At 42.0% G+C, this 26,878-nt stretch overlaps 1 protein-coding gene across 1 annotated transcript in view; it reads right to left on the minus strand.

Annotated features, from left to right (window-relative positions):
• GUCY1A2 (guanylate cyclase 1 soluble subunit alpha 2) overlaps positions 1-26,878 on the minus strand; it is a 285,190-nt gene that overhangs the window by 2,913 nt on the left and 255,399 nt on the right. Inside the window, exon 7 of the mRNA XM_030560712.1 lies at positions 21,250-21,404. Within this exon, the coding sequence (XP_030416572.1) occupies positions 21,250-21,404 (155 nt within the window). The remainder of the gene's footprint in view (positions 1-21,249; positions 21,405-26,878) is intronic.

Here is a 26,878-nt window from a genome sequence, read left to right on the forward strand (position 1 = left end):
GACCGAGTAAAGAGAAGGTAAACTCTTAACTTTAAAAGGTTATCTGGAATGCTCCTGCCACAAGAATAACAGGCAATTAGAAATGTTGCATATTCTTTAAACAGATGACATAGTCAGGAGCTGAAGGTGCCAGCTAAGCCAAACCTACGAGACATGAAGCCAATGAAAGAGTGACAACAACCAACTTTGAATCTAAACAAAGCTAGAAGAGTTCAGGTTTTGTATAATTTCATGGAAAGAAAAAGGAAACGAGTATTAAGAACCCTGCCATGACCACTCCTCACACAGATACTCCTCACTCCTCTGCTACCCTGTTTAAACAGCAAGCACTTCACAACTCATCCTATTTCTACAAGAAAGCTACTACACAGACAACAAGAACAGAGAAGGTTCAAGAAAAAAACCAACCAAGGAAAAGCTCTCCAAAACTTCAACTTGGATTGGTAAGAGTGCTTACTTTGCCCATCTATACACTGTCTTAATAATAAGACCAACAGGGTCCACCTTTTCCAAATGAAACTATTTTGCCCATCTACATCTAAGATTGGCTACAAAATAATTTGTAGGAATCAGATTTTGGTCTCAATTTGCCAAGAGAAAAGTGCCCCAGGAAAGGCTGGTCCATTCTTAAAGGTGTAATCTCTGCTCAAAGCACTCCACAGAGAGGCATACAGAAGAGATTGTAACGGAAGTAAGAAGTTTATCCTTTGTCTTGTTCTCTTTAATTTTTCTTCCCTTTCTTTAATAATAAAATAGTCATGGTAAATAACTGTGCTTATTTTGCCAGGTCTCAATCATAGGGTCTGCTAAGGTATGTAAAAGTAAACCTGTGACTATAACAGTGGAAGTCACATCATTGAGCTGGCAATAAAAGAAACAGTTAGTAAGAGCTGGCCTATCGTTTCTTGTTTCTCTAAAGACTTTTAATATTTTTAAAAATCAAATTGCTTGGTGTCAAACAATTTTAAATGATCCCTTTTCCCCTTTCCCCAACTGATGCAAATGAACATAGCACCATTGGCTTCAAAGGAGCTAGACTGATTTACACCAGCTATGGACATGGCCAGCACATGCACTCTAAGAAAATCACTACTGGTGGATTCTGTATTCAAAAGGAAGGCTAGATTCATAATGAATATTACCCATAGCTCATAGCTTGGCTAGCTTTAATATGAAGCAAGTTCAGTTTGGCAGAAATGCTCACTACAGACTGAACAGAGGCACTGTCCTGCTATTCAGAAATTCTGGGTGAGATTTGGAATGTACTGGAATCAAAAGCAAGTGCTATCAAGGTAGTTAGTCCTTCCATTCACTCATAGGCAAACTTTGTAGGCCAGACTATGTTATCCTTCACAAGTGACTCCGATGATTTCATCGAAACCCCTCACAAAGCAAGATACTCTTCAGTACAAGTAAGGGTATCAAAATCTGGTATTATCCCATTAAAAGCATCCAGCATAGCTTAGAGAAGCCTTACAAGTATAATCTATGCTAACTGGCTATAGTCACATAGAGACATTATGCCAGCATGGGCACACAACAATGACCCAGTTACATATACATACTCCTAGGGATATTCTGTGCCAAAAATATTAAAATTCTGCACACAATTTTTAAAAATTCTGCAAATTTTATTTGTCAAAATAACACTAAATAATCATGCCAGTTTCTATTATTTTGATAATTTATTTCAAAATTCCTGTCAGCAAGTATGTCTGTAACAATACAGATACACACAAAAATTCCCCCAGGATTAGAAAGTTAAAGAAACCCCTATGACAACCCAATTCCTGCTTCTCTGCCCCCTCGCTCCCAAAGCCCAGCAAGGGGGTCAGACACTCACACCTGCTTCCCCACAGAGCCCAGCCATGGCCCCTCTCAACCCAGACACTCACATCCCTTATTCCTACCCCCCAAAGCCCAACTATGGGCCCCTCCAGCCCAGACACTCAGAGACCCTACCTTCCTAGAGCCCAGGGATCCAGAGGGAGGAACAGCCTGATGCTGGGTCCCGGGCTTCCACGGAGTTTCTTACATGCTGCTGCCTCCTTACTCCAGGGTGTGTGGGGAATTGCCGCTGCTGGGAACCCTCCAGTTCCCTCCCTATTCTGTTCCCCCCGGCCTTGTCTTCTATGTGTGAGTTGGGCTCTGCTGGGTCCAGTGGCCCATAGTGGCGGACGACATCTCTGCAGCCCATTTCTGTGTGGAAAAAAGGAAATTCTGCATGCGCATTAATTTCTGCAAAATCCTGCATTGTTCAATGGTGCAGAACTCCCCCAGCAGTAATCTACTTTCCTGTAGCTATAGCCCCAGGCAAGAAGGGGCAATGGTACAGACCTACCAATGCTGGCTTTTTGTCATCTGGGGATTCCTCCCAAAGCACAGAAATCCTCAGCTGGCCAGAACTGCAAGCCTTGTGGCCCCTTTGTCAAATGTCTTTCCTCAAATAAATCACTGATACAGAAGAAATAGTCCCAGAAGAATAAAGAAGTCTAAACAAAAGCACTCCACTCATCCCCCTGCCCGCGAAACTGAGTGGGGCCTGAGAGACTAGTAGGTAACCCCGAGTAAGAATTTTAACCACCACCACCATCACAACAACTCAGATTTGTTCTATAAATCTTCTTCCTGTTGTTTTCAAGCTAACAAAGACAGTGAAGAAAGTGGAAGTCAGCCTCTTGCAGGGTTTTGAAGAACATTACATTGGAGTCATGGTGAATTCTTAAAAATAAGAAAGCATTTTGTGCCCCTTTCCTTTCCAGGATATTTATTCTCTCTCTGAAAGCCTCATCCAAAGCCCACTGAAGTCAACGGAAGGAATCCCATTGGCTCCAAAGGGCTTTGGAATAGGTCCTATATTCCTTTCTCTTATTGTTCCCAAAACTTTGTCATGGGAAGATGCAAAAGAAATACTGCTCCCAGGTGAATTTTCTAGGCTTCCCAGCACATTCTGAAACTTTCCCCTTATCCTAAAATCCCAGAATGTCCATTATCATGGCACACAGGCTCCCCCTTGTTGGGTTTTGGCTGAAGGATGGATCTCTGCTCTAACTACTTCCTGAAGGCATTTTCCTTCCATTGCTTTAGAATCAGGTTGGTTACAAATCTAATCATGTTTTTGTCTTCAGGCTCTGATATGGTGCTTGTTATTCTGTGGTTTGTGTGTCATGATCTGTTTTCCAGGTCTTCAATTCTATGATCAAAAATACTGTAATCGTTTCTGAATTGCTTGAAAGCCTGTGCTGGCCTCTACAGAGGAGACACTCTCCTTTAATCTCAGCAATGCTTGCAGTAAATGTTCCTAGTTTTAAATCTACTGGTTTAATAGATTGCAAGAACTTTTCTCTGGCCCACAGATTTTCAGCCCAGATTTCTGCAAGCAGCAGCAGCAGCTCTTGGAATATTCTCAGAGTGAAATCTGCAAGCTCTTTCTGCTTAATTCTTGCTGAATTCTGTATATTCACTGAAAAGCACTTTGCTTTGTTGAAGTCAAGGGCTTCCTGCCTTGGAGTCACTTTAACTATATGGGTGAATTGTCTAGTCCCAATGACCTTTCACTTGTGGTTTTAAATTTAAAAAAATGGTGTTTTTAAAAGATTGAGGGAGGAATGAGCAGATTCGAGCTGAAGCTTGATAAGGGATGGCAGATTTTAAAAAAATCATCACAGCTATTTCTTATCTCCTGCAGGGAGAAAATCAGCAGCGGTGTATCTTGCATCTTGTGTTCTCATTTAGGCCTTGATCTTTGCAATTTAGTATGCTGTGTTTAACCTGGGTTAATGTTCACCCAGGTGCAGGACTGGGGCCTTACACCTGTGCAAAGTGGGTGAGAAATGTTACAATTTTGAGTGTCAATGATGGCACAAGGTGCAAGGAAATGAATAATCAAGCTCCAGAAGTTATGAGCTGGTGTAAGTTGCTGGAAATTGCAAGTGGAAGGGTGGGGCAGTAGCAGGAAGATCAACCAATAGGAGGGTGTTAAAAGGTGTAAGAATTAGCCTCACCAGTTTGAAACTCATCTTTTTTTCTTTGAAGCCCAAAGAGATAAAACTAGACCCTCTAAGCTCTCCTGATCCTGAGGATAGACAGGGGCTGCACTGGTCTCCAGAAGAAGTTAAAGGAGCCACAAAACTATCAATATTTAATACCAACTGGAACGGTTCCCTAGGGAATGTTCTACCAGCCCAGGACCACCAGAGCATGCTACATTTCAGCTCTGCCATATAAAACCCTCTGTGCTAAAGGGAAGGTGGGTGGATAAGGCCTGCTACATGGCTTTGCCCCATTGGAGAATGTCGTTTGGCTGAGACAGCTTTCTGAATCCTCTGTGCTGATGGAGGAGCACAAAAGTGATTTAACCAGAATTGAAGATCTGGCCCATGGCACCAGAATGCAGCTATTTCCTTATTCCTTTACATTGTGTACAGCCTAAATCAGTGAGAAAAGAGTCACGCACTGAACTGTTGCTTAGGTAAAACATTGCTTCAGGTTCTGAAAGTTAGCCAAGAATGCCTCATTTAATATACACACACAAAATGGAAAGTCACAGGTAATGTTTGACCAATGGACCCCATCTCAGCTTGGGAAGCAAATAAGATACAAAGAATGAGTAGCAGGGATGACACCTTGGTGACGTCTGAAGAAACCAGCATGGCCGAAATGTGGTTTTTAACTCCCTTTTTAATTTGGATTCTACAATTGTACTACTTTGTAGCCCACAGGTGTTAATATCATTCTAATAGTTTTGTTACTAACACCAGCTGGGCAAAGGAATCTTTTTTAGAATGCAAAAGTAGAATAAGTGGCATAAAATGTGATTTTAAAAGATTTTCACTAGAGTGTGGTGCAAAAGAGGATTTGGTGCCACCGTGCTTGGGAGTTGGAATTTGATCCAAATAAAGGCTTTATGAGAGGCTGAGGGAACTGGGATTGTTTAATCTGCAGAAGAGAAGAATGAGGGGGATTTCATAGCTGCTTTCAACTACCTGAAAGAGGATTCCAAAGAAGATGGAGCTCAGCTGTTCTCAGTGGTGGCAGATGACAGAACAAGGAGTAATGGTCTCAAGTTGCTGTGGGGGAGGTTTAGGTTGGATATTAGGAAAAACTTTTTCACTAGGAGGGTGGTGAAGCACTGGAATGGGTTAGCTAGGGAGGTGGTGGAATCTCCTTCCTTAGGGGTTTTTAAGATCAGGCTTGACAAAGCCCTGGCTGGGATGATTTAGTTGGGGATTGGTCCTGCTTTGAGCAGGGGGTTGGACTAGATGACCTCCTGAGGTCCCTTCCAACCCTGATATTCTATGAAAGGCCATTTGGATAATCTCCAAGAGCACGAGGCTAATAAAAATAGGTCAAATAATGTAGGACTGTGCAGTATATCAAGAATCACAGTAGTGGATAAATTACCGAATAGCTGCCTGGAAATTATGTGGTTAGTCACCAGTCATCCTGGCACTACTAATATCCACTGAGCGTTTTACTGATTCCAAGTCACAGTGAGTCTCTGTGAGTCTGATAGCACAAATCATTCCTTCAGCTGCAAGCTTAAATTCTACATAAAGCTATTCTAGCCCCAGCGTGTCATACTGATGGAGCTGAGGTTGATGTACAACCTCAGTGGCTCAGCAACATCTATTTACCACCTCTTCTGAAAATACTCAAATGCATTTCTCCCTGCTCTCCCTTCTGTTGATTTCATTTCTGACCTTTTATTGTACAAGACTCTTTTTATTGTACAAGATTTTAATAGATGAAGATGCTGGGTGCCACTCAAGTATCTGGGTACGTACAACACCCAAGCTGATGTTTACACCTGATCACACAAGTGCTCATGTGACTTGCTCAGGACTGGTCCCTAGTTCAGCTTGATCCCTCTGTTGATGTTTGGAGGCTGGAGGCAGAATTCCTCAAATATTCATTATTTAATATCCTTGGCAGTTTCTCCTCCTAATCTGAACTTCTCCTGATCAGTTTCAATTCTTCCAAAAAAAGCAGCTGTCACTAAACTACTAGAAGCATTGCTGCCATTGCCCAGAAATACACTGTCTTTGGGAATGCATTATTCTGCTTGGAAACATTTTTTTTCTAAATTTAGCTTCCCCAATTTTATTTAAAGGCATCAGCATGAAAACAGAAACAGGAAGCATTTGAAAGACTGGGTGTTTCTGCAAATGAACATGTAGTGGAGTCAACTCAGACAGGGCTTTAGGGAAACCCTTAAATCAGGGGTGGGCAAACTTTCACATCAGGGTATGGAAGTTGTATGGTGGGCCATGAATGCTCTTAAAATTGGGGATTGGGGTGGGGGTGAAGGCTCCGGTTGGGGGTGCGGGTGCTGGGGTGGGGCCAGAAATAAGGAGTTAATGGTATGGGATGGGGCAACGGTGTGTGTGTGTGGGGGGGGGTGAGGGCTCCAGCTGGGGGTGAAGGCTCTGGGGTTCAAGAGGGGTCTGGACTGAGGGGTTCAGGGGGTTGCGTGCAGAAGGGGGTCAGGGTGCGGCTCCAGGCAGCACTTACCTCAAGCAGCTCCCAGAAGCAGCAGCATGTACACTCTCTGGCTCCTACGCAGAATAGCAGCCAGACGTCTCTGCACGCTGCCCCATCCACAGGCATTACCCCTGCAGCTCCCATTGGCCACGGTTGCCAGCCAATGGGAGCTGTGGGAGCCACGCAGAGCCAGAGCATGCGCAGAGTGGGAAAAACACCTCGGCTGGTGCTTGAGGGCCTGATTAAAATGTCTGAAGGTCCGGATGCAGCCCCTGGGCCATAGTTTGCCCACCTCTGCCTTAAATGCATCTTCCTTGAAGCTTTTCTAAATATCCATTTTCTTATGCAGTAGGTGGAGCCATAGCAGAGAGTAACAAGATTTCAAAGGCTATTTGTTAGGAAGTTTAGGTATATCTTCAGCTGTGAGTCCTTAAAGACCCATTAATGTGGTTTCATCTACAACTGTTTATTTGAAAGCAAATCTACTGCTACTATTTCTTTTCCCAGTTAAGTAGTGCAAATATTTGTTGAGAGGCGTGGTCTGGATAGCAAAGCACATGACTTTTGCTATGACACTAACTCCTCCTGTGGTCTTGGGTAAGCAATTAGACCTTACTGCCTCAGTTTTTCAGCTCAACGTTTGCTGCTTTCAATTAGCGTGTATAACATTCCGATTTAGAAATCAGATTGATAGAAAAATGGTGAGTAATCCTTTCGAGTCTGCTTAATCTGCTTCACTCAGCAATTATTCCCCATGTTTAGATCTTCCTTCTGTAGGCAATCAGAGGGTTTCATTACTTGCCACAGAGTACCTGGATAACTATAATTCTATCAAAAGTAGAGAAGACTGTGTAAAAATTCAGAGGGAGCTAACAAAGGTACATGGAGGGGGAGCAACATGACAGATCAAACTGATCTGGGGTAAAATGTTCAAAAGTACCCAAGGGCCAGATATTTAAAGATACTTACACATCTAGTGATGCAGACAGCCATGCAATAGGAGTTTCAAAAATTCCTAGGTGCACGACTCCCACTGAAATCAATGGGAATTAGGTGCCTAGTGGGGTTTTCAAAAGCCTGAGGCCTGAATGCGCAAAAAGGAGTTAGGAGTTACACCTAACTTTAAGGCACCTAGAAAATTATTGAAATTCACATGGAGCATAAAAACCTACTGCTGCTACCAGTTGCTCAATTGGTAGAGATTTGCGCTGTGGATCTAGAAGCCCCAACCTTAATTCTGGTATTTCCTAACTTTTGAGTGCTTGACTCTGAAACCCCAATAATGTTCTTTTAATGGGGCTTTTTTTGTATTTCATTAGCCAGATGAATAGATCATTCTGTAAATTGTATAGGATCAATATACACATGTATGTATACATGCACATATCCAGGTGCTAGCTGATGTGATTATAAATAAAGCTTCCTCTGTGAGCAGGCTGTCCTCAAATGTCCACCTCTCATTTTTTATGCTTTCCTCTATAGCATCTGGTATTCGTCACTGACAGACAGGATACTGTACTACACGGATGACTGGTCTGATACAACATGGCAAGTCCCTTGTTCCAATATGAATTCAAGTGACATATCATTACGGTACCCATCCAGAAGCATTTCTAAAGTACAACTGATGAGGATGTTAATTTGCTTTTGTAATGTCCAGAATGGATCTATTTTGTCCAAAATTTTAGTGACTTTGGCTTCCTACTACAATTTGTATTTATTGTGAAAAGATTCTTTGGATTTGGAAGACTTATACTGAGCTAAGGATATCTGGTTCTAATTCTTTTGACATTTTACCCTATGGTTTAGCACTGATGCAATGGCCTTGGTATTTTTCCTTCTTGCAGCTCAATTGTAACATATTTCCAAAAGGGACAGTGTCCTGTGCTTTGCTTTTCTTATAGGACATAAAGTACATCACCTGGAGTACAGTATAGCACCTGATAAATGCCTACCTCTGGCTTTGCAATATTACTATTTGTATTTTCCATTAGTCTGGTGAGGAGGATCCTGCTGTTCCTATACACTGTGGCACAGCAGCTGTCTGTTTTAGAGCATTAGGAAAAAAGTATAACAGTTGGCAATATCTCAGAACACTGTACATGCACCATCTTGAGGAACCGATAGATGTAAAACTAAAGAATACTGTAAAAGCTACCAGAAATAGCATTTGATTAACCTGAAAAGCTCTTGAAAGAATCCTCAAAGTGCCTGATCATTCAGCAGAGAGAGCCTTGTGGTAAACAATTCTACAGAATTTAGCAGAGATTCAATAAATCAATAAAGTCCTACAGAAATGAATCTGGTTTCTATTCAAATTCCTCTACAAGCCTATATAGTTTAGGAGAGAAATATATCCTTTCCACACTTTCTTTAACTATTTATAGCAAGGATTATTTTATATAAAATTCTATAGTATGGTTAAAAAGTCTATAAAAATTATAAGATTTCTAATAAATTCTGCAAGCCTTTTCCATAATGGGTGTATATGCATGGGTTGGGGAAAGCAGTGCAGAAGAAAGGAGGGGGCAAAAGGTTATTATTTTTAAATGCAGTAATCTGTAAAATAGGAACAATGACGCTTACCCTCTTTTGTTAAATGCTTTGAGATCCCCAGAGAAAAGTCATTTCATGGTAATATAATTAGACAGGATAAACGTAGGTATATTATAATATTATGTAAACAAACACATTAAGGCTGTAAACAATAAATAAAAATAGAATTAATCTATTTTACATGTTGCAGAAGGGACCCATGAAACCACAGATTGTGTTTTCTTCCATAGTACAGAAAACAGGGAGTTTTTATTCATCCAAGCGATATTAAGGAATGAGCCCAAACTAGATAGTTTATTGAAGGAACAGAGGACTTTGTTATTTTCCTTCAATATCTTTTCTAACCATGATGTAGACAAACGCTTGGGTCCTGTACCCCCTAAGCAATCCCTACTGATTACACTGGGAGGTCTGCTGGAGCTGTCCCAGTGTTTCCAATCAGGACCTATTGGTGATGGTCAGGAATTCAGATCAAACTGGGGTCTTCAGCCCTTCAGAATATTTTGAAAGGCCTAACTGAGACAAAAGCAAGAGAACAAGATGTTTTGAGCAGAAATGAGCTTTCATCCCCAATAGATTCAAAGGCAACCTTTGTTGAGTCCTGCTGTTTTACATCTTTGAGTTCTTTCCAGACGGGTCTAATTGGAGCAAGGCTGCCCAAGGTTCACTGCTGTTGCTAAGCAACAGCAAATGTTATATTTATATTTTTAAACTCTGGTTCTTACACAGACAGATTATGGACTCAAAAGGAAACATCTGAAGCCAATAGAAGCCTTTTAAAAATCTGATTATATTTTGGGAGCTGATGACTGTTCATATTATACAATGTTATATTATCATTTGGAAGCTGAAGAGCGTTAGACACATTGTCGGTACCCAACTGCTTCGTAAGCACAAAAAAGTGGGGCAGAACCTCCATAGCGGGGCACAGAAAGTTACAAATACCTAATGAGGAATGTCGGTAGTTTTAACTGACATAAAGATGAAAACCCAGTTCATTTTCATACCATGTTGTTTATTTTTTTAAAGAGCTACTTTTTTAAACAACAATAAAAATATTAGGTACATTCATCAACACAGCAATATAGCAAGAATGGAAGTATCTGATGTGATGTAATGTCAGCACTAAAAGTGTCTTCCATTTTATGATTTGCACATGCAGATCCTATTAAACAGAAAGTTATTCACAACCATACTGGATTATTATTATTATTTTTATTGGTATTTCTATATTAAGTTCAAGTTCTTAGGCCCTGCATAGCTCTGCCCCTTCCTACTTATCTGCCATCAATTCTTTTTGTATCACTCACTGTCCCTTCGACTCTCAGTGATATTTCATTTGTCGACTTCTTCCAAACCATCATCTAACTGTCCTCCACACTAACTGCTACGTGTGGAAAATCTTTCTTAAGTGAGCTATAGCTCACTCTTCTCTCTGAAATCCCTCTGGTAAACCCACTTCTTTTGAGAGGCCTAGAAGAAACTTGCTGAAAGCCTTCTACTGATTGTTTTTATCCAGTGAGCAAATATTTGTTATCATTTTTTTATTGTTACCATCATGCTGTGCATTATAGCCGTCATGAGTAACCACCATGGAGCTCACCCTGGAACTTTCTCCCCTTTCTCCTTTGGAAAATTTGGGCATATGTATATCATGTTCAGAACCAGGAGGTTATCCCAGACACTATGAGGACATAGGGTGAAATCCTGTCCCCACTGAAGTGAATGAGAGTTTTGCCATTGGCTTCAATAGACACAAAATGTCATCTCTGGATTCTCAGGCTTTACTTCAGTGAGCAAAACCCTAATCTGAGGAGTGGTTTTAAATGTCTTCTGGGGGAAGGAGCCAAGATACATCTTTTCCAAGTAAGTCTGACCCTTTTAGAGGCTCAATGCACCCATCAAAATGGCAATGTATTGAGAAGAGTTAAACCAGCTATGAGCAAACTTCATCCCAGGACACCTTTAAGGAGGAGGAGGACAGTCAAAGCTGAAAGAAAATTGACTCTTTTCAATCAAGAAAACTGGATTCCTGGAAAGCTAGAATAGTTCTTATGGCCTATATAATAACAAAACAATGGTAATAAAATGTCAAAGAGCTTTCAGATAATTTTTCTTCAGCTTTCTGAAATAAAGGGATAAAATCCTAACAACTCAGAGGACATTTTTCTGCTGTGTTCTGGTGGCCTGTTTATAGCGCTAGGAAGAAGCAGGTGAGGTCAGGTAAGCAGGCACACCAGACAGTTTGCAAAAGCACTACATGGATAAAGGAAGCTCTGAATTTAATATAACAGATTAAAGTTAGGAGACCTGCATGTATCCTGAAAAAAGGCTCTTCATATGAGTGAAGTGAAGAGCTGCACAGAGTGCTGCTGAATCCAATGAAAAGATAACCATGCGTTTTTAGATTCCAGCCCTACTTTCTTTTTGCACTGCCATAAAGAGAGCGCACGGTATAGTAGGAGTAGACTTTTCTCTTAAAATATCAAGTGGTTTTCACATAAATAAATTAAAATGTGCCTAACATCTTGTTCAGGTTTTCTAGATACATATTTTTATCACTGAGCTTTGCATGTCTAATACTAAGATGTTTATCAACAATTGGGTAGACAGAACAGCAACTCTTACGAAATAGCTCCACATTTCCATCAGAGAAGTTATACTGAGGGCCAGAGTTTTATGCTAGTGTAAACTCGGCATATCTCCACTGGAATTGATCATTACCCTTTGCTATGATGATTTACATTAGCTGAGAATCTGGCCTTATGGCTTCAAAACTTTTGCTTCTTAGAATATGTTGTTTATTCCTTATTCCAGCCAGAAAAGTGGCATTACTAGGCAAGACAAAGTTATGAATAAGTAGAGCAAAAATTAAATGAAACTTTAACTGTCTGATTCAGAGGATAAAGCTACCTTTATTGTCAATATTTAGGTGACAACTCTGAGGAAAAGACAGTTACTTTTTCCGTAACTGGTGTTCTTCGAGATGTGTTGCTCATATCCATTCCATATTAGGTGTGTGTGTGCTCGCCACATGCACCAGTTCCAGAAGTTTTTCTCTCAGTAGTATCCATAGAAGAATGGCTCTGATGCCCCCTGGAGTGGTGCCCACATAGTGCAATATAAGGGGCATCGCCCCCCCACCCTCAGTTCCTTCTTGCCGGAAACTCTGAAAGAAGAGCAGGAGGTTGGGTTGTGGAATGGACATGAGCAACACATTTCGAAGAACATGGGTTATGGAAAAGGTAACTGCCATTTCTTCTTCAAGTGCTTGCTCATGTGCATTCCATATTAAGTGACTCCAAAGCAGAACCCATGGAGGTGGGCAGGATTTCACAGACGTGTAGATTGCAACACAGCTCTGCTGAACCCAGCATCATCTCTTGCCTGCTGAATGATGGCATAATAAGCCATGAACGTGTGAACAACGGACCACATTGTGGCTCTACAGATGTCCTGGATAGGGATGTGCACAAGGAAGGCCGCCAAATACGTCTGCGCTCTCATTGAGTGGGTTCTGACAATTGGTGGCAGCAGAAAACCCACCAGGTCGTAACAGGTCCTTATGCATGAGATGATCCAATTGGAAATCCTCTGTGAGGACACTGGATGGCCCTTCATCCTATCTGCTGTAGCGATGAAGAGCTAAGCTGATTTACAGAAAGGCTTGGTACGTTCTAAATAAAAAGTCAAGGCCCTCCAGATATCTAGGGCACGAAGATGTCTCTCTTCACTGGTCTTGTGCCGTCTGGGACAGAACATTGGGAGGAAGATGTCCTGGTTCATATGGAAAGTGGATACCACCTTTGGCTGCAGCTGAACCTTGTCTTTGTAAAAAGAACAGGAATACTTGTGGCACCTTAGAGACTAACAAATTTGTTAGTCTCTAAGGTGCCACAAGTACTCTTGTTCTTTTTGCGGATACAGACTAACACAGCTGCTACTCTGAAACTTGTCTTTGTAGAAGACCACGTATGGTGGTCCTGAGGTTGCAGCTGTAAGTTCAGAGACTCATCTCACTGATGTCACTACTACCAGAAGTAAGACAGGGAGCACGTGAGACAGGGAGCAGGAACCCAGCAGTTCAAAGGGTGGACCGGTGAGCCTAGAGAGGACCAAGTTAAGATCCCACTGTGGGGCAGGAGCCTGCATCTGCGGGAAGAGTCTCTCGAGCCCTCTCAAGAATCTGACTGTCATGTCATGAGAAAACACCATCTGTCCTTGGATCGGCAGGTGAAAAACGGAGATGGCCGTAAGATGCCCTCTAATGGAAGTGTGCCAGGTCCTAGTTCCTCAAATGAAGCAGGTAGTCCAGGACAGACTGTATGGAAGAACACGAGGGAAAGATGCCACGTTCAGATGCCCAGTGGGAAAACCTCATCCACTTGGCCAGGCAAGTCAATCTAGTTGAGGGCTTCCTACTCCCCAGGAGGACCTGTTGGACTCCTTCTGAACAGGTCCGCTCCTCTGGGTTTAACCACCCAGCATCCACATCGAGAGGTGAAGGGACTTGAGATTGGGGTGTAGGCGCCAACCATGGTCCTGTCACAGCAGGTCCAGGAGGTTGGGCAGGGGCCAGGGAGGGGCCGTTGACAAGTTCATGAGCGTGCCGAACCAGTGTTGGTGAGGCCATGTTGGGACGATCATGACAACCTGCGCTTTGTCTCTCTTGATCTTTGCCAGAACCCTGATGAGTGGAATCGGAGGGAACGCGTATATCAGGCCCCCTGAACATAACAGGAAGGCAAGCATCAGAGAGAGAGCCCTTGCTCAGACCTTGCCAAGAACAAAACCAGTGGAATTTCCTGATCTGTCTGCTAGTGAACAGGTCCACTTAGGAAGTTCCCCACCTTTGGAAGATCATGCAGGCTACCTCTGGATGGAGCGACCACTCGTGGTGAGAGGAGAAGTCCCTCCTGAGCTGGTCTGCCAGCATATTCTTGACACCAGGAAGGTGACAAGCTTCCAGATGGATTTCATGCCTGATGCAGAAGTTCCACAGATGGAATGCCTGTTGACAGAGAGCCGACGAGTACGCTCCAGCTTGCCTGTTGATGTAGAACACCGAGGCTGTGTTGTCTGTCAAAACTCGTACCACCTTGACCGACAGGTGTGGCAGGAAGAATCCACACACCAGCTGGACCGCTAAGAGCTCTTTGACGTTTATGTACAACTTTGCCTCCTCCAGGGACCACATTCCCTGTATCTGGAGGTCGCTGACATGCGCACCCCAACCGAGGTCCGTGGTATCTGACACCAACTTGATGGAATGAGGGGGGTTGTTGAACAGAACCCCCTCGAGGACTGTCCTGCAGTTGGTCCACCATCGCAGCAAGGTGAGTATTGCCTGAGGAATAACAATCTTTTCCAGGGGGTCTCGGGACTGGGAATAGACCATCCCCAGCCGTTGTTGCAGGGGCTGCATTCGGAGACTGGCATTGCGGGTCATCTAAGTGCATGCTGCCATGTGACCCAGCAAGTGCAGAGAATCCCTGGCTGTAGTCAAAGGGAACACAGAGACTTCTGTGATGAGGTTCGTCAATGCATGGAACCTTTCCAGTGGCAGAAATGCTCTGGTGCAGGTCGAGTCGAGGACCGCTCCAATGAACTCTATCCTCTGCACCGGCACTAACATCGACTTTTTGTTGTTTACCAATAAACCCAGAGAGCAGCATGTGGCTTGAAACACCGCGACATCCCTTTGGACTTGAGACCTGGAGCTGTCCTTTTTGAGCCAGTCATCAAGGTATGGGTAGATCTGGATACCCCAGCTCCTGAGGAAAGCTGCTACTATTGACATGCACATGGCAAACACTCTCGGTATTGTCACCAGGCCAAACAGGGGGATCACAAACTGGTAGTGGTGAGGCCTCACTGTAAACCAGAGGAAGCGTCTGTGTCCTTGAAAGATCACTATGTGGAAGTATGCGTCCTTCAAGTCGAGAACAGCATACCAATCTCCCGGATCCATGGAGGGGATAACAGAAGCCAGGGAAGTCATGCAGAATTTTAACTTCTTTTGGTACTTGTTGACGTCCTGCAGGTCCAGTATAGGCTGTGGACTGCCCTTGGTCTTTGGGATTAAAAAGTACCGGGAATAGAACCCCCTGTTCTGGTATTTGAGAGGAACTTTCTCCACCACCCCCAGCTGGAGCAACCCCTTTACTTCCTGTGCGAGGAGACTCTCATGAGAGGGGTCTCTGAAGAGGGATGGGGAAGGCAGGGAGGAAAGGAGAGGTAGAAAGGAACTGGAGGGTATAATCCTGCTCCACTGTGCTGAGGACCCATCAGTCCGAGGTTATAGCAGTCCAAGCAGGGAGGAAAAGGGAAAGGCGGTTGGAGAACAGTGACAGATGGATCCGGGGAATAGTCTAGTAGGTCACCCTTAGGCACACCCTCAGAATGACCATTTGGCCCCTTGCTTGGCACGGATCGAGCCTGATTGGGCTGAGGGTGGAGGCGGGTGGCTCAGATGTCACTTATAGCCTTGGCTCATTTGTAGGGCTGGTCTTGCTGAGGCTGGCTTCCCTGGCCCTGAGGCTGCTGCGGTTTGAACCGCTTAAGTGCCGGGGCTGGGACGTAGAGACCCAGGGTTTTCAGGCTGGTGCGGGAGTCCTTGAGGCCATGCAACTTGCTGTCTGTTTGCTCCACAAATAGGGTTCAGCTTTCAAAGGGCATGTTCTGCATTGACTGCTGAGTCTCACAGGACAATCCAGAGAGGAGCAGCCAGGAGGGTCGCCACGTGGAGATAGCGGAAGCCTGGTGCGGGCAGCAGTATCAGCGGCGTCTGATGCTTCCTGGAGTGTGGCCCTGGCCGCGGTTGTGCCCTCATCGAGGATCGCTCGGAACGCCTTCTTGAAACCTCGGGGAGTGACCCTTCAAACTTGGCCATTGCTTGCCACATATTAAAGTCATATCAGCCAAGGAGGGCTTTGTGATTGGCCACTCTCAGCTGAAGGCTGGAAGATGAATAAATCTTACGTCCAAAGAGATCCAGCCTCCTCAAGTCTTTATTTTTAACGGTGGCCCTGGGTTGTCCTTCCCATCCTTTGTGGTTAACCGCCTCTGCCACAAGGGAAATGGGGGCAGGGTGGGAATATAAATACTTATGCCCATTGGTTGGCACAAAATACTTGCGTTTGCCCCTCTTAGAGACAGGCGCCATGGAAGAGGGGGTCTCCCACAGGGCATTAGTGATTTTGGAAACCCCTTCATGAAGGGGTAGAGCCACATTGGCAGGAGCTGAGGAGCAGAGGATGTCAAACAGGGAGTCCAAGGGCTCTTCCAGTTCCTCTGCCTGAAGCCTCAGGTTGGACGCAACCCTCTTCAAAAGTTCCTGATGCGCTTTGGTGTCATCTTGAGGAACTGGGTGTGGGGGCCCCCTGATAGCCTCATGTGGCGAGGACTAGGATGATGCTGGTGCTATGGGGACCTCTATTTCCATTGGTCCAGCAGATTGTTCTCCTGGGTCCTCCTGGACCTGTGGAGTCTTACACACTGAAGTCTCGAGCACTGGAGGGGAATGGGATACCGAGGCTGCTGGCCTCTCCAAGGCTCCCGATGCCAACTGGGCAGCATGGGAGGGCTGAGTGAACCCCCAAAGGGTTCCATGGGTACCATGACCCCAGCCACTATGCCTGGGGCCATGGGATAGGTTTCAGTGCTGATGCTGTAGGTGGTACCGCAGGTACCAGGATTTGTCCCGCAGTTAGGGAACCTCGCTCCATGCCGGAAGGGCAACAAAAACAATTAGAGGGAAAGAAGAACTTCTGTTATGAGGAGAGATTAAAAAGACAGGGACTGTTCAGCATGGAAAAGAGTTAGGTAAGAGGGGATATGACAAAGGACTATAAAATCATGACTGGTTTGGAGAAAGTGAATAAGGAAGTGTTATTTACTCATTGACATAACACAAGAACCAGGGGTCACCCCATGAAATTAATAGGCAGCAGGTTGAAAACAAACAAAAGGAAATACTTCTTCACATGACACAGTCAAGTCAGTCTGCGGAATTTGTTGCAGGGGGATGGTGCGAAGATCATAAGATTAGCTAGGTTTTAAAAGAATTAGATAAGTTCCTGGAGCATAGGTCTTTCAGTGGCTATTAGTCAATCCCATGCTCTTGGTGTCCCTAAGCCTCTGACTGCCAAATGCTTGGACTGGATCACTTCATAATTGCCCTGTTCTGTTCATTCCCTCTGAAGCATCTGGCATTGGCCATGGTTGGAAAAAAGGATACTGGGCTAGATGGACCACTGGTCTGATCAATATGGCCATTCTCATGCTCTTATTTTAATTACTCTTCATTATTTGTACTGTGTACAACAGCAAACCAATTGGTGTTAAAGTGACTGAATATACAACAAAATATGGTTCCTAGTAGCAAGTCCAACGTTTAGCTAGGTTAGAAATTAATAGATAATGTATTTCTTTTAATTTTCATTTTATGTATTTTGCAGAACATATATGCTAAATATTTAACACTTATTGTGTTGACATTGGTCTGCTGCCATAAATGTTAATATAATACTGTATTTTATAATAAATGCAAAAATAAACATAACATATTTTATAGAAATAGACAGAACATGTACCTTTGAAATAAGACAAGCATAAGTTCAATGGATAGGCTATACTTTTCCAACACGAGGAACACACAAGCCAGCTTATATGCTCAGTGAAGTAAGGGTGAGTCCTGTAGAATCCTGTGGCTTAATTTTTGGCATTATCTTCATGGATATCAAGGCAAATCAAACAACAAGCCAAATCAACCCTCTCATGGAAAAGTCCTTGCGAGAAGGCTGTGGAGGAGGAAAAGCTTCCCCTTGTGGAGTGCCCTTCACATTGTTGTCAGGATACAGGGATTGCCTCCCCATTGTGGAAGAAGAAAAAGGCAATCTTGTCCCCAAGACCCTTCAAATCCTTTGAGGGCCACTCAGATGTTTAGAATGGGGTGGTTTCTGAGGGCTAATCTAAAAACAAAACCCAGGTATCCTCCACAAACTAGCAAAGGGAAAGAGATTTGGGTATTAAGAATGATTTTCAGATGTCAAGGCAATTAAGTGAACTTTCTGTTTTCTTCTCACCATGGGTGTTGTATGGAAAAGGAACAAATTCTGTTCAGCAAAATCATTGTTATTCATGTCATTTCAAAAAACTGTGGATATTAACCCTAATATAAGCAATTATTTTAGTTTTATAGTTCATTGGCATGGGTTTAGGAAGGCACATGTTTGTAGTATGTGTTTCTTTTATCCCCTGGAATGAGTAGGTTATAAAGTGAGTCAGAAGCTAATCATTTTGTTAGTTTAAGACAGGAATTTCAATCATTTGAAATTCAGTCTCAGACATATGAATGGAAGAGACCTTCTTTCCTGCCACTGTCAAAACCTTGAAAATGTAAGGCTATAATTTCCTTGTTAGGTTAATTTTGGGAGGGACAGCGAGAGGGGTAGGAGGAGCAGGGTGTAATTGCTATATTGGCCCATTCTGTTAAAGTCAATGGGAGTTTTCCAGTTGACTGAAGTGAGAACAGGATTGAGCAAATACATATGGATTAATAAAAATACTTGAATTATATTTCCTGGGACTGCACAGAATGGAGACAAATTTTAGAGCCCTTTGGCCAAAGTGCTAGTGATACAACCTAGGGGATTCATAGGTGGTGCAACGCTCACTTTTTGCTCTTCCAATCCTGAGTGGCTGTTTCCAGGGTTGTGCCCCCAAAATACCTTACAGTAGCCTAGAAGCTATTCTGTGTCATGCAAGCAGCCAATTAGCTCAAGCATAGAATTGGCAGCAGGTGACTGGTAGGGTTGTAGGAAGACATGGCCGCATCCCCTTTACCAGGGCTGGCTCCAGGCACCAGCGAAGGAAGCAGGTGCTTGGGACGGCCAATGGAAATGGGTGGCACTTCCGTTCTTCGGCAGCAATTTGGCCGCAGGTCCCTCAGTCCCTCTCATCCTCTTTGAGCTGCCACCGAAGAGGAAGAGAGGGAGCAAAGGACCCGCCGATTAATTCCCACAGAAGAATGAAGCAGTGTGATTGAGGTGCCGCTGATCGGCTTTATATCTATCTGTCTATTTTCTTCCGCTTCACCGCTTGGGTCGGCAAAGGAGCTGGAGCCGTCCCTGCCCATTACTGTAGCCACACCCCTCACTTGCGGCACAGTGGAAGATGATGTAAGAGCCTTTACAGCAGCCTATACTACCAGGAGATCACACACAGGGGCAATCCTCCCAGGGCTAGTTAAATTGGCTTTAAAGGTAGCATGGTGCAAAGCAGATACTACACATCCCAGGATCCGTTCTCCAGTCCCACAGTCTGGCTGCAACAGTGATACATTAGCCTATGAAATAACAGAATGGCTACTGAAACCACTAGGAACAGCACTGGCCCTTTAAAAGGTAAGAGTTCTAACATTCTATGAATGGTTTAAGTAGGTTACTTCTGTACTGAGCTTTCATCAGACTCACAAAAAACCATATATCTACCTTTCCTGGCTGGATTTTCTCTAAGGACCAAATTCTTCTCTCAATAACATCAATGTCAACTGGCAATATGGCCACTGATTTCAGCAGAATTCCAGCCCTCCAGGTTTATATTTGTGTAACTCACATCAAAGTCTCTCACTTCTTCAAAGATCTCTCTCACATGGACAGGACTTCCAGAACCAGCAATAGGAACAGATGGGAGACACCCTTCAGCAATAGAGGGCAAAAAGTCTTCAAAATATGGCTGAAGGCGCATTTAAGTGCTGCAAAGATCTTGTGCTAATCTAAACAGGGGTGACTTTCACCCACTGACTTCTACGGGAGTTCATTCACTGAAGGATAAAGTAACCACACCTAGGAGTCATTAAGCCCAGGAACCAGGAAAACACCCTGAAAAAACTTTTTATGTATTGATTACACTGAGGTCAAGATGCTAGGTTCCGATATTTTTAAAGAGAAGAGAGATTTTCTAATTTTGAGTTAAAAGAATGTGCAGAGTATTGCCCTATTTAAGATTAGTTTGGGTCCCGGTTCTTCTTCTCTATCACCATGCAACTGTCTGAAGCAACCGCTGGGTACTTCATGATCAAAAATCTGTTCAGAATGTCTGCCTCTTACTCAAGTAACTGCACATCATTTGTTCTGTAAGTTTTATCTGACATGAATGCATTCTCCAGATGAATGTCATTTCATTCACCAGTTATAATTACTTTTTAACTTTAATTTCCCACTGCTTTATATTTTAGCATATCAGAAGCTTCAAGTCTTGGATGGAGAAGTTCCATTTAAAACTTTAATTTACATAGATAGGTACAGGAAAAATAAATATGGAAATGCACGACTGAAAAAAAAAACCCAGCATGGCCTGATTGGTGGTTTACAGTATTACAGCATTCAGCTAAATGCTGAAGCCTGGGCAAAGCTATGCTTCAGAAAATTACTTCACATGACAAATAATGTAGACGAACAAGAGAGATATAGATCTCTTGACAAAGAAATGAGCACGTTAGAACTAATGAAGCTGCAGAAATTCTTACAGTCAATCTGTCAAATTTGAACAATTAGAAGAACTTTTCTTTAGGCCAGCTGTTTCAGAATACTTTTGATTAAATCAGGTTATGAGAATTTGCATAATTTCTCCAGAGGGTTAGCAATAAGAACGTGTTGCCATTTTCTATCTTTTTCTTGCATTATGAAAATGTTTTTTTATTGAATGCCTCTTGACAGTGCTAAATAAAATATTTTCCTCCAACTATACATAGAACTCTGAAATCTCAGCCTCATCAGTAAAATTAAACATACTTTCAAGCCATTGGAATAGCATCTTCCTACATCAAGTCCACATAAGGGTGAGGAACAGAATCCTCAGCCAAAAACTAACAATATCCATGGAGTACATGGTATGGGGGAGGTAGGGTAGATGTTGCCCACTTACATGCTATTTTGGGCTAGCTGGTATATGAATTTACTGGCCATTTCCCTACCATTCCTTTGGCCTGTCAACAGCTCACTCTTAGCTCTGAGCAGTACATCCTGTAGCAGTGAAAAGGCCCTGTGGAATGCTCCTTCCCAGCCTCTCCCAGTGTTTCACTCATTTCATTTGGTGGGAATTTTGCAGCTGCCCTGGAGTGGGTGGAGGCTGCAGGATGCATCACAAGATTTCACTCAAAAACCAGGGCTGAAATCAGAGCAACCCAGAAAGACTAGCAACACTTACTGGTATGTGGTTGGACTGACATTGATGCGACGCGGATGACTCCCTGACTCAAACTTGCTTGCTAGAGTGACGTTGTTTCCAAAGAGACAATAACGTGGCATTCTCACACCAACAACTCCAGCCAGAACTGATCCTGAATGAATTCCTATCCTCATCTGGGGAAAAAAAACAACAAAAAAATAACTCAACAACCTGTGTTAGTAACTTCTGTAGCTCTATCCATTGCTAATGTAGTCAGAGGACTTTTACAGTACTTGCCCAGGCCATTCCCAAGAACCAATTTAAACAGATGATAAACTGTGGGGAAAACAGCAGGCTCTTCCCATGCAATACAGGCAGAATTAAAAAGTAAAGAGGATGAATGCACCTTTGCAATATAACTACATCTAGAAAGAGAAGACTTTTAAATCGGTAAATGTCAATTTTGCTGCGTTCACGCGCGCATATGCACACACACACAGACACACACAAGCCAACAAAAATATTTCTGTTGATGATCATATAAATTTACAGATAGGTGAAGAAAGAAAAATGCTGCTTGAGACTCTATTAAAGTTTAATTTAAAGATACTTACTTTGTGTATTTTGACATATAATGTTGACAGTTTGTGTTTTTAACAGTTCTAAAGCATTAACTTTTGGAATCTCAATGTCTACTGTCCTTAATTATTGTTTGACGCTCCCATTGTCTAACTCACCCATAATTTCCCATGTCTGTGAAAATTTAAAATAGACAAAAATTGAAAAAATACTTTAAAATAAACTTTGATATTATCCATCAAAATTATATATTTCTGTCAAGCCCAAGTATAATTTACATGCAGGGGATTACTGATGTGAAAAATATAACCACTTACAGGACACAGTAGGGGAAATATCTCAATATTGATACAAAAATTATATTTACAATATAAAACTTTTTTAAAATAGTTACAAACTTGTTTCTGCCTTTATTGACTATTAAGATATAGCTACAAATATGTAATAGCCTGGATGCTTGAAAATATAACAGTACATACTATATTTAGCTAGTTGTGTTACCAAGCATATAGCCAATCAAAGACATTCCAGGAAGTTTCGGCTCTCTGTCCCCAAAGACAAGCAAGTAACTCCTTCTTAGCCGTAAGGATTTTTATTGCCCCTAAGTGTACACATTCAGAAAAGCTGCATTTTAAAGTATTCTTTGCTTTAACTTTGCACTACTTTCTGTTGTGCAATGCTTTAAAGATGAACTTATTATTGAAATTTGCGCTTTGAACAAAAGATTCAATAGACATTTACTTGCTATAACAAGACTGTAACGATATAAAACATCCATGTTTTAGGAAGAGACCTGATTGCAAGAAGGAGTGTAGGAATTTGTTATCAGAGCAATACATTTAAGTCATAAAATGAGCGTATATCACAATCACCACCCTTTTCTTTTCAATGGAAAAATCCCTGCTTGTGTCTTTTAAAACTTAAGGACAAACATATGTGGTTGGAAATATTTTACAGCTTTTGTTTAGGTCTTAAATATTGAAATAGCAAAAATCTTTGTGAAATGCAGATCTGCAAATAAAGTTAACCAAATGCAAAGCTCCTGACAAAGCTCCTAATATCACTGTTATGTAAATGTTAAAATGCTTTATGTACAACTACAGCAAGGCCATTTGATGCTATAACTGGTTACTAACATAAGAAGTCATTTGAGTAAAGAAATGTTTATATTAATTGGGAAATTAGTTATCTGGCAATGCTCCAGCAATCCCTCATCAAACTTCATGAAGACAAGAACTACCTCTTCCAAGACTGGTAAAAAGAAAAGACAATACCTTCTCTGATGGCCACTGAAGCTTAAGGTCTCCAAGAATTTAATTTAAAAAGGACATTTTGAGAGCTGACTTTTATAGAGAACAGGAATGTTTGGACTCATTTGAAACACAATTTCTACTCCTTCTAAATCCTGATGGAACTAAAGGGATATCTCAGAAAACTGACTGAATAATAATATAAAAAAGGATTAAAACTAACTTTAAAATGTATCTGATGCTTTCCCACCACAAGAACAACAAAAGCAATTAAAGAAATTTTATAAATTAGTTAGGCAAACTGTGCATGAAGGAGCTGAGGGTGTCATCTAACCCAAACCTCAACAGCATGAAGCCAATGAAAGGGTGACAACAACCAACTTTGAATCTAAACAAGCCTGAAAGAGATGTGTTTTCCTATTTCATGGAAAGAAAGGCAGAGAGTATAAAACTCTGAAGTGAGAATTCCTCACCACATCCCCTCTGCTACCTTGCTTATACACAAGTGCTCCACAACTCATCCTGACCATCTCTCCAAGAAACTGTCACAGATAGATATGAAAAACAGCAAGGACTCAAGAGGAAACCAACCCAGGGAAAAGCTCCCCAAGACTTCAATATGGATTGGTAAACCAAGACACTGTCAAGTGATTATATATAAACTCTTGTAATGATTTTATTAAGATATGAAATTGCTGTTGTAATTTGTAATTTAAAATGCCAACAGTTCTTCATTTAGACACCAAGTGGTTAGACCACACGTTCTTGGAGTGAAGACGGGCTAAACATTGTAAACAGAGAAACTGTGGGATTTAATTGGATTTTAAGATAGGCTATTTATGAATACTGTGTATCTTAAAGCAGCTCCTTAAATAGCTTCTTCTAAGTAATTAATTTAAATATTTCCTTCACTTTCATATGATTTAGTTGAGATTGCTTACCTTGCCCAATTATGAACTGTGTGGTTATTCTTAATAACCAATAGAATTCACTTTTCCTTAAACAAAATTATTTTGCTCATCTATAACCCTTCTCAGTTATCTAAGGATAATAATAATTTTGGCTTCATGTTAGTTTTGGAAAATAAGACCTTGGTCTCAACTTACCAAATGAATTGGCCCACCAAAGCAGTTTCATTCTCAGAGGTGTAATCTCTGCTAGAAGTACTCCATCGAGACACATACAGAAGGGATTGTAATGGAAGTATCCAGTTTATCATCTGTGTTCTGTCATCTGCGTTTTGTTTAATGTTTTCTTTTCCTTTAGTTTACTTCATAATTAGATAGCGATGGTTAACAATTATGATTGTTTTGCTTGGTCTTGATCATGGTGTGTGCTAAGGTATGTAAAAGAATCACTGTGACTAAAAGAATGGGAGTCACACACCTGAGTTGGCAGTAAGAGAAACAACTAGTCAGAGCTGGCTTTTCTAGTTTCTCTAGATTAGATATCTGCAGTCATTTTACCAAGCAAATTACTTGGCATCCAACAATTAAAATGACTCTTTTCTACCCCATAAACAGATGACATGACCAGGAACAATGATGACACGGCCATAAAAGTACCTGAAGAATACTTTTTGCCAACAGAGTTAGCATATACCTTAAAATAACTTCCTTAAATTAGTGAGAAAAGGAGAGAAGTGTAATGAATGAATGTGGTATTTGTATTCTTCACTTCAGTTTTCCTCCACAACCTGAAGACAGCTTTTATCACTTTGTCAAACTGAGAGATGGCAAACACGAAGATGCTGAAGATTGAGACAGTGGTGCTTTTAAAATCAGCTTACCACAAGGATGTTCAGGAGGCACAAATCCCTGGCAAACTAAAGAAACCATATCTGTTCTAACAGCCATTCCCCTATAACTGTCTGGGATGTAGAGATTACCTTGGGATGGAATGTGTGGAGGGCACCATCCAAGCCCCTTTCAAAGTGAATAATTAAACAGAAGAGATTTATTTTGGACATATTTTGACAACTAACTGTGCTGGCCAAGAAAATCAGCTTCAGAAATAGGGAAATCTCTCTCTCTCTTTCTCTCTTTTTTTTTAAACTCACTCTATTAAAAAAAATCAAAAGCTGATAGTTGTATTTACACCTGGAGAGGTTACTCTTCTGCAACAAAATCTAAAAAGCCCCAATACACAAAATAATAGGCAGGTAATAAATAACAGCTGTTAAAATAGCCACCACAGCGGATCTGAGCTGTACTCAAACTGGTGACCTTGCAGTAGAAGTCTCCACATCCTATTATTAAATCCCTTGATTCATCTAGTTTACAGATATTATTATCCCCTCATCCCTTCAATTACTAGTTTTTTATATCAAGGAAAATATCATATGCCGAGCACAAATATAAACTGGAATGACTGCATCACTAGCCTATACACACAACGAATAATTGTTGACATTTTATTAACCTGTTTACCCGTTCACGTGTTTGTGAAGCGCTGAGACATGATAGGTGAAGAGCATCGTACATTATTTCAGAGCCTACATTTCTCCACATGTCCATATTTTTTCCATGCAAACACACATGTTCTTGGTTTGGTTCCTTAGCTACTGACCACAAAATGACTTTGTGAATAAATATAATATTATACCCTGTCATAACTCTAGTCCCAGATTTGGACCTTAGCGTCCAAAATATGGGGGTTAGCATGAAAACCTCCAAGCTTAGTTACCAGCTTGGACCTGGTACTGCTGCCACCACCCAAAAAATTAGAGTGTTTTGGGGCACTCTGGTCCCCCCAAAAACCTTCCCTGGGGATCCCAAGACGCAAATCCCTTGAGTCTCACAACAAAGGGAAATAAACCTTTTCCCTTCCCCCCCCTCCAGGTGCTCCTGGAGAGATACACAGAAGCAACCTCCGTGAATCTAAGCAGAGGGAGTCCACCCTCTCTAATTCCAGTCCTGGAAACCAAAAGCACTTGAAACAAAAGCACTTCCCTCCTCTCCCAGAGGGAATGCAAAATCAGGCTAGTAAATCTAACACACACAGATTTCCCCCTGACTTCTTCCTTCCACCTATTCCCTGGAGTCCCCTACTAAAGAAAAACTCCAACAGGTCTTAAAAGAAAGCTTTATATAAAAAAAAGAAAGAAAAATACATACAAATGGTCTCTCAGTATTAAGGTGACAAATACAGGGTCAATTGCTTAAAAGAATATTGAATAAACAGCCTTATTCAAAAAGAATACAATTCAAAGCACTCCAGCAACTATAGACATGTAAATACATGATCTCTGTACTCACAACTTGGAAATAGAAGATTAGAGAGCAGGAAATAGAAATCCCCTCATAGCTGAGAGAGAGCATACAGGCCGAAGACAAAGAACACAGACACAAACCTCCCTCCACCCAGAGTTGAAAAAATCCTGTTTCCTGATTGGTCCTCTGGTCAGGTGATTCAGGTGAAAGAGACATTAACCCTTAGTTATCTGTTTATGACACGCCCCCCAAATTGTATACAGTGGGGAAGCTCACTGGGGCCATTTCCTCCTAGAACTTTAAAATAAACAGATTAATACAACACATGCACCTTTACATATACCACTAAGTATATAACTAACAGACCTCTACATTTTAAGAACACTGTTCAACTACTGGATTCTGGGAAACTCTCACGGGAGAGTGCATCAGCTACTTTGTTAGAAGCTCCTGAGATGTGCTGAATTTCAAAATCAAAATCTTGGAGAGCTAAACTCCAACGAAGAAGTTTTTTGTTATTCCCCTTGGCAGTCTGAAGCCACTTTAGCGCAGCATGGTCAGTTTGTAGCTGGAACTGCCGTCCCCAAACATATGGGCGTAGCTTTTCCAGGGCGTACACAATGGCAT

This window comes from Gopherus evgoodei, chromosome 1, assembly GCF_007399415.2.
Source record: "Gopherus evgoodei ecotype Sinaloan lineage chromosome 1, rGopEvg1_v1.p, whole genome shotgun sequence".
In the NCBI taxonomy this organism is placed as follows: domain Eukaryota; kingdom Metazoa; phylum Chordata; order Testudines; family Testudinidae; genus Gopherus; species Gopherus evgoodei.